The sequence below is a fragment of the Ochotona curzoniae genome, unplaced genomic scaffold (genome assembly GCF_017591425.1).
Source record: "Ochotona curzoniae isolate NIBS_2020 unplaced genomic scaffold, NIBS_Ocur_1.0 scaffold_4763, whole genome shotgun sequence".
Classification (NCBI taxonomy): Eukaryota; Metazoa; Chordata; class Mammalia; order Lagomorpha; family Ochotonidae; genus Ochotona; species Ochotona curzoniae.
This window is the reverse complement of record NW_024467123.1, coordinates 1,959,485-1,971,865: the sequence shown is the minus strand read 5'-3', so window position 1 is coordinate 1,971,865 and position 12,381 is coordinate 1,959,485. Positions and strand designations below refer to the sequence as shown.

The 12,381-nt window shown below is 55.1% G+C and overlaps 1 protein-coding gene across 5 annotated transcripts in view; it reads right to left on the bottom strand.

The window, feature by feature from the left end:
* Positions 1-11,352, bottom strand: part of ALOX5 (arachidonate 5-lipoxygenase) — a 34,733-nt gene extending 23,381 nt beyond the window's left edge. For all 5 annotated transcript variants that reach the window (XM_040970502.1, XM_040970507.1, XM_040970503.1 and 2 more), the window contains exons 1-3: positions 11,159-11,352; positions 3,928-4,126; positions 103-184 (exon numbers count right to left, since the gene is read on the bottom strand). In XM_040970502.1, coding sequence (XP_040826436.1) covers positions 103-184; positions 3,928-4,126; positions 11,159-11,308 — 431 coding nt within the window. In that variant the 5' untranslated portion in view covers positions 11,309-11,352. The remainder of the gene's footprint in view (positions 1-102; positions 185-3,927; positions 4,127-11,158) is intronic.
* Positions 11,353-12,381: the final 1,029 nt, after the last annotated feature.

Here is a 12,381-nt window from a genome sequence, read left to right as displayed (position 1 = left end):
ATGCTGTGCCCGGGATCTGGGGCCCACCTTGGAAACAGGCAGCGAGGGTGGGCACACAATGTGCTCGGGGCTCACTCACACCCTGCCCAGGTAGGAACTCACCGGTACTGCTTCTGCCGCGATTCCAGTTCCTGTCGCCTGTGCTGCTTGAGGACATGGATCTGGTCATCCCGGGCCAGCTTGGCTGTGAAGGAGGGACAAGGATGAGCGGAGCCTGGGCTGGAGCAACTCTGGTTCCCAGCTCAGGTTGCCCCATGCCACATGCTTCACACACATTTTCTCATTTAACCTCAGGGTCACCTGCCATGTTACTGTGAGGACATCAAGGCTGGGGCAGGTCAAGGAGTTTCATCCTTACACTTCATCCATGGCCAGCCACATGCCCTCATCATCTCTGCTGCAAGGGAAACTCCAGTTCTCCATCCACCCGCCTATGTACCCAGTAGGCCTTGCAGTCCCAGTGCATGAGCCAGGCTTGCCATGATCACAGACTGGCCAGGTCCGGGCCAGGTCTCTGGCTCTTGGGCAGTTCTTGCCCACCTCTGTCTGGCCTTACCACCTCATCTTCTCACCTTCCACCCAGCCCTTTGGGAGGTAGCTTCTGCAGGAAACCTGGGGCCTCCACTGCAGCGTGTCTTGTCACCACGAGGGACGGCATCTCATGGCTCCCCGGAGGAGTTTCTAAGTTTCTAAGCCAGTGCCAAGAGAGGACGCTTTTGCCCCTGTAGCTCTTGGCTGAGCTAAAAAAATGATGGTCGGCTGGGTGGTTGTGCTGCTTGGAAGAGCAGCAGGAGTCTCTGTGCTTGTTTTGTTAGTCTGCTTGGTGGGTCCACAGAAAATTGAGGCACTTAAAAAAAAGAAAGAAAGAAAATCGAGGCACTGAGCATGCAGTGTCCAGGTGCCTAGGCCAAGTAGATGCACAGAGGACTCAGAAGGAAGCCCCGCCTAGAGCAGTGGAGCGTCTGGGGCTGCCAGCTTGCTGTGGTGAGATGCAGATTTCAGGGGCTTATCGCATGGGGCCAGCACTGTGGCTTAGTGATGGCTTAAGTTAGGAATGCAGTGCTGACATCCCATATGGTCTCTTCAAATCCCAGCTGCTTCCCTTCCAGTCCAGCTCCCTGCTGATGCTCCTGGGAAAGCAGTGGAAAGTAGCCCAAGTGCTTGGACACCTGCAGCCATGTGGGAGACCTGGAAGAAGCTCTGCTTCCTGGCTTCAGCCTGGCCCCAGCTGTCCCCATTGTTGAAGCCATTTGGGGGAGTGAACCAACAGGTGGAAGATTTTTCTGTCCATCTCTGTCTCTCTCATCTCCTTCTCGTTCTCTCTCTGCAACACTGCTTTGCAAATAAATTAAAAAAAAAAACAGAGGAGAGAGAGATTATTGCAAGGAGAATGATGAAACTGCTAATGTACTGAGCTCCTTCCTGTCAGGTTGCTCAAAGGTTTGACTATCGTGCCACGCACTGTATCAATAATGGCTACAAGATATAGGATACTTCACCCACTGAGGGGTCGGGAGGGGTTGCTCTTTTCCTGACTCTGGGGTGCTCTGTGATGGCTCAGACCGATAGGATTTGCAGAAGTCACACTTTGCTAGTGTGTAGGGCTGATGGCATCCGCCTCTATCTCTCGCAACTTGCTCTTGGAACCACCGGGGGTTCATCTGAGACCATGATGTCGTGGTAGGTCTCCAAGAACGAGGTTACGGGTGCAGAGGTGGCCCTGGAGTTTCGAGGTGCATGGAAGAGAAGAATGAGCTCAGACGCAAGGGTTCCAGTCCTGGCCCTTCCAGCAGACAGACGCCATGCGGGTCACAGATGAACCGCCCAGTAGAATCCTTCCCTGTCCTGTTTAAGCTTCTAAGCTGGTTGCTTATATGGCAGTAGGCAGTGTAGCTGACTGAAAGTGCCTCTGTACCCACCTCCCCCGACCCTCCCTGCATGTGACTGGCATTGGGCTTGGGCAGCGGGGTCATGATCAGAGCAGACTTACTCTTCACCTCCTATCTGCAGTGTCTCCAAGGATGCCTGCCTCACTGCTGAGGGCCACAGCCCTTCCAAGGAAGCTGTCTCCAGGGTTCCCCTCTCTGGGATTATTCTCACCTTCTCCCCCGCCTCCACCCTTTGGGACCAGCTGTGCTGCTGGCTTCACACAGGTGTGGCCCTTCTGCACAATGGACACATTGGCCCACCCCTATCTCAAGTCCCTTTAAATTTTTTTGTTGCTTATTATTTTTGAGAGTGAGAGGAAGGGAGAGAGAAAGAATGAGGGAGAGAGAGAGAGAATGAGGGAGCAAGAGAGAGCTCTTTCATCTGCTGGCTCACACCCCAAACGTTTGCAACATCCAGGGCTGGACTAGGCCAAAGCTGGGACTCTGAAACACAATCTAGATTTCCCACATGGGTGCAGGGACCCTAGCATTCGAGCCACCATATGTGTGTCCCATGGGATTATGCATTAAGAGGTTGAAATAGGGAATGCAGCCAGGAGGCCTCCAAGCCAGGCATCCTGATAGGAGATGTGGGCTCTCAGGTGATAACAGATCCTTTCTGAATCCCTCCTTCAATCCTCCTGAACTGAGAGTCCCAACCTGCACTTTGCCAGGAAGAGCTCCAGGGTGTGCAGGGAGAAGGGTTTCACAATGAAACTGTATGTGGGTGGGACTGGAGTCGGGGAGGGCACACGGAGCAGGTGTTTTCCGGCTACTGTGGAAGGGACATCACTCTGCCCCTAACCTTCACATCCCTTCCTCCACCACATATTTTCCTGCCATGAAGTTGGAAACAAAAAAAAAATCCTCCTAGCTTTGATCACCCAGTCCAATACACTCTTGGGCTTAGCTTCTCTTAGTAGAGTTGAACTTTGGAAATAGTAAGATCTGATCCGGCTGTTGAGGCTACAAAGAGGAGCATTTGGCCCTCCACTGTCTCAGGCCTTTGTTTGTTTGTTTGTTTTTGCTATATCATGGGGAAAGTAATCATTCTTGTCCTCCCCATTCCTAGAGACCCATCTAGAAATCCTGGCTCCTGGCCCAGGTCTGTTAGGGACACACGGGGAACAAACCAGTGGACAGAAGGTTATAGATCCACTGCTCAGCCGTGTAGATGGTAGATCTTCTGGGAAGAACAATGAACTTGCCACAAGGAAAGCTTCGCCACCGAGCAAGTATTAGGGCTGACCCTGGAAGACGACACTGCTTCCACCCAAATATTGCAGGGTTTGCCTGGCATTTGAAGGTCTCCCGCCCCCCCCCCCGCCTTTAGCTGGAGGCAAAACAAATGGCTATGGCTTTGCTGCGAAGCTGCGTTTGCCGAGCTATGACTCTGAGTCATGCTTATTGAGAGGCAGGCATGCGAGGGTCACTTAGGGAGATGGTAACCCTAAGTTGACCTCCCACATCTGTATCTGTGACCCTCCGTGCCAGGCCAGCTGCATATCCCTTATAAGTCATGGTTTCCTGAGGAAGTGCTGGGTTGACTTTGCGTGAAGGCTTACTCTGGCCAGTGGGGATCAGATGGGGTGGCATATTCTAGACTCTTTCAGTCAAAAGTGAAATTTCAATTGCATTTCTTCAAGAACTAGTTCTCATGGACCCCAGGTTGCTGTTGTCCCTTGGGACCAGCAGTCCAGGCACCCCTGGTCCACTTCTTTCTTCTTCAGGTCTGTGTGAGGTGCCTGCTGCTTGAGAAGACTGGTTATAACCCTCCTCCACCCAGCAAGAACTGTCACAAAAAGTTGGGGCCCAGCTTTGGACCCTGCAGTCGCTCCTAGCCATTGAGGTGGGGGGGTTTCTGAGTGCTTGAGGAACAGCCCAGCTCCCACAGGCGCATCAGGGCACACTGCAGATGTACCACCCAGGAGCAATTTCTGGGACTCGAGGGTCCCCCATGCCCCCTCTTCCCGAAGCCTCAGTAGGATAAGCCACTCACCACGCCCATCTCTGAGGACGATCTCGCCCTCGCCTGTGATCCAGCGGTAGCACGGGAACTCGATGTAGTCCCCATAGGGCGTCTTCAGCGTGATGTACTTCAGGTACCAGTCATCGTGGAGCCAGTATTTGCGCTTCTCGACCTTGACCAGCTGGATCTCGCCGAGTTCTTCATCCACCGTCAGGTCGTAGGAGTCTACCTGCCGGGTGGTGATGAGAGAGCAGGTGGTCAGAGGGGCTCAGAGCTACACTGCTCTGGCACAGCCATTATACTCCAAGCAACAGATCTTGAAAAATAAATCCATCAGTTGCAAGCAGACAGAACAATCCTTCCTTCTGTTCCCGGAAAGCAGGAAATGAAGGCCGGAAGCTGAGCAGAGCCACCCACAAACCTTGTCACCCTGCTCCTGTCTTCCTCACCCAAACTTCCTCCCTTGCACCATCTGCTTCCCAACTGCATTCCACAGCTTGCCTCATGCCAACTGCCTGTTGGCGGGGGTCCTCCTTTCCTAGTGAGGATTCTTGTGTTATTTAGATTCTGTGGAGACAATATGCTTGGGAAAGCAGTGGAGGATGATGCTCTGGGCTCCTGAGCCCACGTGGGAGACCCGGAAGAAGCTCCTGTCTCCTGGCTTTGGCTTGGTCCAGCCCCAGCTATTTATAGAGTGAACCAATGGACAGAAGACTCCCTGGCCTTCTTTAACTCTCTGCTGGTCAAATCCGGCAGCCCACTCCCTCAGCTCCCTGCTGTGGCTGGAGAGCAGTCGAAGACAACCAAAGCTTGGGACCTGCACCGCGTGGAGAACTTGAGAGGCTCCTGCTTCGGATCGCAAAGCATCGGCGTTGCGCTCACTTGGCGAGTGAAACATTCGGTGGAGATCTTCCATCTGTCTGCCTCTGTGATATCGACCTTTCAGAGAGAATAATAAAAATAAATCTTTTAAAAAAAATCTATTCATCTATTGTGGGTGCTTAGGGTGCTGCTTCTCTAGGGTCTGAATGAATCCCTTCAGTGCACCTCTTGGTTCATTTGGCCCACATTTGCCACATGTCTGCCCTCGGTTAGGCTCTGTGCTGAGCCCTGGGTAACAGGGAGGCATAGGCTCTGGGCCTGCCTTGGCTGTGCCTGCGTCTGTTGAAGCAGGGGCAGTTAGCACGAGGTGCCAGTGCAAGCATGTGGCTGCACCTGCTGAGCCATGCTCAGTGAGGGTCCTGTGCCCCAGTTGTGTCCAGCCCAACCCCGCCCTCACAGAGGCATGGCCTCTTCCTAATGACTGCGGAGCCCAAGGCCACTCTGAGACACGGTGGTCATGGGACGTTGACCTGTGTCACTCATAAGGACAGAGGGGCCCAGTAAGTCCCGCAGCAGTTAACTGGGAGTGAGAGTACAGAGCTGGGGGAAGGATCCTTTCTTGGTCTTTCCATCACAGCCACTTTGTCTCTCTGTAGATCTCAATGATGTCACGAGATAAAGAGGAGTCACATGAATTCAAGGCCTGCCGGGAGGCTGCAGCCATCAGCCACACAACGGCACTGAGATGATCAGATGGGCGCAAGTCCCAGTGCGTCTGTATGCATGATTGATGGTAAGTGGAGGTTGGCTTTGGGGCCCGGACGGGCTGTATGCTATGCCACTTGACAGTGAAGCTGGGGGACGTCCAGCCCTCACTTGACCCACCTGCGTAGCCCTAGTCCCATTCACCACCCTCTTGGCTGCCAGGAGGACCTGCTAACTAAGGAAGTAAAAAGATGGGTGAATTTAGTGAACGTCTGGGCTCAGATTATAGGGAGCAGGGAGGAGTCTGCATGAGGTGGTGCGGTGGCTGCCCTGCTGTCAAGGCCAGATGCTGTGGTCAGAAAGGGGAAGCCTCCTCCTTCGCTCTTGGGACAACACGTCCTGGCCCCTGCCACCCACATACAAGCCTCCATGCCACCAGCTCGCTGCTCCTACACAGAGGGGTCCGCTCTGAGTAAGAGCCCTCCTCCTGGTGTGCAAGACCCTGGGAAGAAGCGCTGTATGGGAGGCCCTAGAACAGCCTGGGTGTGGGTGAGACTTCACACAGGCCTTGTCTGTACTGTAGACAAGTGGGCTCTGGGGATAGAAACTGTCAGGTCCTCAGGTGCAGAGCTGGAGAGCAAGGAGGTTAGGGCCTTGTACTGGCTGTCGGTGGGCCCAGGCAGACAAGAGGCTCACTGTCCTGGAGACCTGGACCCATCTGGAGGAGCAGAGTAGGGGCAGGATGGCCCAGGACCAGATACCTGCAGGGCCTGCATGCCCTGTGGGCCAGCACAGAGACCCCATAATCACCCCTTGAAGAATGGGGGCTGCATGGCTGGCATCTGGGCTCTGAATTCACATCTGAGCCACAAAGAGACTGCTCTGTGGCCTGGGCAGTTTTCTTCACTCTTTGAGGCCACATCCTCATGGACCAACAGGAGGTGATACCTGTTATTGCAAACTGCTAAGGGATCCAAGTGAGATGATGCCTGGCTGGCTGTTCTAGGCCTCAGAAACCCCTGGCCCTCCCTCTCTGACTCCTTGGTGGGAGATGGGGGTGGAGGGGAGCTGTCACCGGGCAGCCACAAGCAAGCGTGGGTCCCAGCACTATAACTACCCTAGCGCACACACACTCCCTAGAGCAGCCAGAAGCACACACAGGAGGCAGCCTTGAACCTGAGAGCTGAGAACCTGGGGACCTTAGGGAGGAGTCGCATGAGGCTGGAGAAGCAGCTGTGAGGACAGAGGGACAATGGAAGGTGTACAAGGCACTGTGCTGGAACAAGGGGAAGTCAGCCTGTGGTCTGGACAGAGGAGTGGCCACTGGGAGGCCTAGGCTGCACCCAGCATGGTGGCTGAAGGGGAAGTGGCTTTTGCTGTGGCTGGAGGGGGCAGAAGGATTCCTCCGAGATGGTTGCTGGGGAGGCTGGGGGAAGCTGGAGAGGGCCCTAGTACAGGTGATTTATTTAATTTGGAGGGTGGAGAGGAAAAAGGGGTAGGGAGGTGGTGGCCGGGAGTTTCCAATTGCTGGTTCACTCCCCAGTTGGCTACCACAGCTGGCTGCTCAGTCAGGCTGAAGCCAGGAGCCAGGAGCTCCACCTGAGTCTCCAGCACGCGTGGCAGGACCCCCGAGAACTTGATCATCCCACAGTATGCATCAGGTAGAAGCCGGTTCTTCAGCAAGCATCGTGACACACTGTGCAGGCATGTGAACCTGTGTGCCATATGCACAGCTCAAGAGGGCCCATGGTACATATCAGCTTCCAGGATGCCCCAAGGGAGACCCTCCTAAGGGAAGTGTAACAGTCCAGCCATGAGCAGGGCTGGAAGCAGGGCAACCAAGCAAACCAAAAGGCAGGGAAACTGAGCAGGGCTCCGAGGGAGGGCAGTGTCTGGCTGTGTGTGGGGACCCACAAGGAAGAGAGTAGACCACTCAGGAGGGGATACCATTCAGGGTGCAGTCCCAGGAAAATGGGGCCCTTCCTGGCCCCTGCTTCCCCACACCCATAGATACCCGGCCCAGGGTCCCAGAGTGGTGCTCCTGAGTTGAGATCAATGGACACAGGAAGGGTGATTTTTCCCCAGTAGGGAGCAGCTCAGGTTTGCAGCCTTGAGGGCTCTGGCCAGGCCCAGAGGCTTCAGGCCTGGGTGCGATAGGAGGTGGACAAGCAGCTGGGCCTGGACCCCGGAAGTTCATCTAATGGCTCCAGCATCATGGGCAACAGCCATAGAGGACAAGTAAGGGGCTCCCTCCAGGATTCTCCGAGGGACACACTGCAAAGCGAGGCCTGAGGGAGGCATGAGGAGCCCCAGATCGGCGTTGGAGTCTGTACAGTGGCTGGTCTGGGATGGGGTCTCAGTGCACACCAGATAGGTGACATGTTGAGGGTTATCCCAAGTCACAGACAAAGTTGACAGGTCCGTAGCTACCATGCTAGAGAATACCTGGTGGCCCCAGGACTAGAACCCACACCCTTGTATGAAGGCCAATGTCTTGGGAAGGGCCTTGGATGGGAGATCCACATGTCTGGTTGTGAACTTTGGATCGTCACAGCAGGAAGGGTGGGCAGAGAGAGCTGGAAAGGAGAATGGTGCTGAGGCAAGTGTTGTGGGGGTGGGAGGAGGGGTGGCCAGGGTGTGATCTGCTCAGGCTGTGGGGATGGGGAGGGCTGCGGAGAGGGAGGCAGGCAGGCAGACAGTCAGGGAGGGTTCCATAAGGATGACAGGTGATGGAGAGCTGGAGGGAGGTGCCGCCAGCAGCTAGGAGATGTAGCTGAGGGGAGAGGACAGAGCGGGTACTAAGGGGGTCATGCTCAGGGAGCACTCTGGGGACAGGAAGCAGAGGAAGTGGAGGGGGTTGAATGTGGTCAAGGGGCAGGCAAGAGAAGGAAGCCCTGAGATACCGCGATAGGGGGGTCCCAAGGCAGGAATGCTTATTCTCTGTCAGTAAATCCTTCTTCTTGAGGACGCAGTCTAGTTTTTATTCCCCATGGGAAAAAAAAAAAAAAAAACTCATCAGAGTTAAGAAGTACATATCCTCACGAGAAGTGTTCAAAAAAACCTATCCTGGGGCTGGCGTGCTGGTGTATCCAGTTAAGCCTCTGCCTGTGGTGCCAGCATCCCATATGGGCACTGGTTCAAGTCCCAGTTGCTTTAGCTCCCATTGGCTGTCTGATAACATGTCTGGGAAAGCAGCGGAGGATGGCTCAAATCTTTGGAAGACCCAGAAGAAGCTCCTGGCTTCTGGCTTTGGACCAGTCCACTGCTGGCTGTTGTAACCGTTGGGGAAGTGAAGCAGCAGATGGAAGATCTGTCTCTCCCTGTCTCTCTGCAACTTTCCAATAGAATAAATAAATCTTAGTGTGTGTGTGTCAGATGTCCTTTTTCTCTTTGTTATTTTCCACGATAGAGTTCTACAAGCTCAGGAATCTTTAAAAATAAAAAAACTCGATGCCAAACATTGTCTGACTGCTCTGTGTGTGTGTGTCTTGTAGGTCCTGGGACTGATAACATGAACATGCTCGGGTTTCTCTCAGCCCATCCATTCATCACATCTGCTTCCACACAGACTGGCCTCTGGGGATGAGGCCGTTTGCTCTTCCTCCCCTCCCATACCATGATGGCCTCCAAGCCACCATGCTGACCTGGGATACTTCATCCAGCTCTGGATTGGTAACTTGATTTACTGAGAAAGAGTTGGTCTCTGTTCTCCCACTGACTAGGCTTCAGAGGAAATAACCTGAAAAACGACTCCACAGACTGAGACAGCTTCCATCACTGTCACAATCATGGCAGCCACTGGGGAGCCCCATCTAAGACCTCTCTTTTTGACCTCAAAGGGAAGGATTCTCTTTAAACACACCCTGGTTGGAGGAAGAGAAGGAGGAGGAAGTGGCTCCAGGCTGTGCAAGACAAACTGCACTAACAGGAAGTTTCTCAAAGCTGACTTTTTTTTTTTCCAAGGTCCCTTTACCCTCAGCTGACTCCTCTGCACTGCAGGGTTCCCCTTTGCTTTGTTGTTCTCTCTCTGTCTCTCCTCCCATTCAATGCGACATGCAAAACGTGACATGCAAAGCTCTCTTGCCTTTGCCTCTGGGTTTCTTGATGAACTATTTATTCCTGATGCTATTTGAATGACAGCTTTCTGGTGAGGGAGTCAGAACCCCTCAGAGATGGAAGTGCTGGAGAGGTGCTTGCAGTGTTGTCCGTGATGGCCACGGGGTTGTGCTTCTCCTGGGATGGACCGCCTACCCACCCATGGGGGTCCCTGGGCTCTGCAGCCTGGGCACACTGATAGCTTGTGCTTCCAAGAGCCGGTGGGGTGTGGAGCGATGTGCATGGCAGCTGCCCATGAGTGGTCTGAGACATGGCCTCCTCACCTATTGCCTGGGGAACCAGTGGAAGGTGCTTTGGAAATGACAACAGGTGTCACCATCCTCAATTGAGGACCAATTTACCTCCCCTGCACGTCATGCTCAGGGCTAGTTCCTTGAAGGTGTGAGGGTGGGGTGGGGTGGAGAACCAAGCTACAGGTGGTTTCTATATTCAACAGTCAACTCTTGCGGAAAGCAACCCAAGCCAGGTTGCCAGTCCACCGAACTGGGCCAGATGCCAAGCCAGTTCACAGCCAGTGATAAGTTCCTACATAGGAAGCAAGTCCATGGGGAATTTGAAAATTCCAATTAAAAAAGAAAAGGAATAGACTATTATTTACTCCCTTTTAGGATCTACAGACCAAAAACACACCTTGTGGATCTGATTCAAGCATTCAGTGGAAACACCAAATCGCTAGTTGTGACCGTCAAAACTCGCAGATTCTGCGTAATTTTGCCTGGTATGACCCAGTGGTCTCCTACGGGGTGAGACAGATGGTCGCTGCCAAGTCTTCATTTCTTTTGGGGAGTGGGGCAGTTCAGAGGCTGGAAGTGGTACAGCACAGTGTATCTGACAGGTCATCATTTACTGAGGACCCCCGGGCCAGGCACCAGGCCCCTCATGGCCAGGGCAGCATCTGGAGCTGCTGGGAGCTGGTTTCTGAATATAGTGAGGAGGTGGCTGGCTCCACGGAGTGAGAAGTGTGCCCTGAATTCCTGGACTCCGGGGTGCCCAGTGCCAAGGGGAGAAGGGGTTCTTGTCCCTCTCCGTCTTGCGTGGGGCCTTCATACCTGGGTTCCGAGAGTTCCTAAATGTGACTGGTTGCCTTGCTTCTCTTGCCCTCACTCCCACCCCCTCCCTTTTGGGGCTTCTCCAGAGCCAAGGAAAACCGCCCAACATAGCTCTACTTAGATCTCCAATGGGACCTGACTCCAGCCTACCTTCCAGTTCACAACTATGGGAACTGAGGCCTGGAGGGTGCACTTTTCCCTCCCTCCCTCTCTCCCTCTCTCCACTGCGGTGCCAGAACCCCCAGAAGACTGGAGCTGGGGGCAGCAGGAGACCTAGCCACTGTCATGGTCCACCCCCCAGGAAAGAAGGGAAGCCGCGCCCAGCTGCCGCCCCGCAGTGGTACGCAGTGGTACGCAAGAGCCCCGCAGACCGCACACTTGACGCTGCCCTTCCCTCACCACCCCGCAGCCCTGGGACCCTCCAGAGGTGCGCCCCTACGCCAGCACAGCTTGTTGCGCCCGGGTCTCACATGCTCCTGGCTCCGGACCGAGCCGGGCTACATCCAGCCCCCTGGAGTCTGTGGACACCCTTCTCCTCCCACCCCTGGCCAAACTTTGGAAGTCCTTACCGCGCCGCGCTCGAAGTCGTTGTAGAATGCCTTGTCCAACAGGTGCTTCTCGCTGCAGCCCGCCGAGCCCACCAGGCTGAGGTAGATATAGTCATCGGTGCCAGCAAACCACTGGCTGCCGGTGGCCACGGTGACCGTGTAGGAGGGCATGGCCGCGGAGCGCTCGCCTTGCACTTGTTGGTCCGCACCTGCGGGCGCCGCGCCGCCTCCTCCCGCGCCGACCCGGGACCCCGCCCCTCGATGCCCTGGCCCCTCCCCGAGCACGCCCCCTGCCCCCGCTGGCCGCGCCCCACCTCGTGTGTCCACCACCTCCTCTGCGTGGCTGTCCCAGGCCGCGGCAAACCTCAGTTCATCCATCGTCTCACTGACTCACTCACCCGACCTCCTCCTGCCTGTCTGCCAGGGCCAGGGCTTCCTGAGCGGACACCTAAGGCGGGGTCAGTACCGCTGCCCAGGCTGGGCTGAGCGGTGCTCACACAAGTTCTAACCAAGTCCCAGAGGCTAGCGAGGGTCCAGGGAAGAGGAGCCGCTTCCCTCCACCACCCTAAGCTTGCACCTCGGTGCGTCCAACCCGGGGAGTCCTGGGGCGGCCTTGGCGACCGAGGCGCAGAGACGGGGCAGGGACACGGGTGGAAGGGAAGGCGCAGGCTGGCGCTGCGGAGCCCACCCTGCTCTGTCCGCCTGCTTTCCCTTCAGGGCATTGCGTGCTGCACCCCCACACACTCGGGAACCGGGTAATGCGATTGAGATCCCGGTGGAGCCTGCGTGGGGGAGCTATCTGCTTCCTGCTCTGCCCCGGGCAGGAAGTGCATCTGTGCAGGTGATTCTGGTGAGGGCAGATGCCAGCGTCAGAAGTCAGGACAGGAGGGAGGTTTCCAGAATCCCACGGATGGCGAGGAACATGGCAAGGCGGGGTGGGAAAGAGCAGGATGCAGACCCCAAGGGGGGCGGTAGGGGAAGCCAGGGCGGGTGCCTGCCTGCGCTGCGCCAAGACCACCCGAAGGTGGCTGTGCAACACGCCCTTGATATCTGACAGTGAGATGGCCATTTTGTTTTTCTTAAAAGGGAGATATAGTAGGTTTTTTTTTTTCTGTCAGAAAATGTAGGAAATACAGATAAATCAGATGCATACACTTTATAACAATACAGAAGAAGCAATTACGAAAAATATTAGCAATTGTAGACATTTTTACACCATCAAGAGGACACTGTGTGTGTAATTT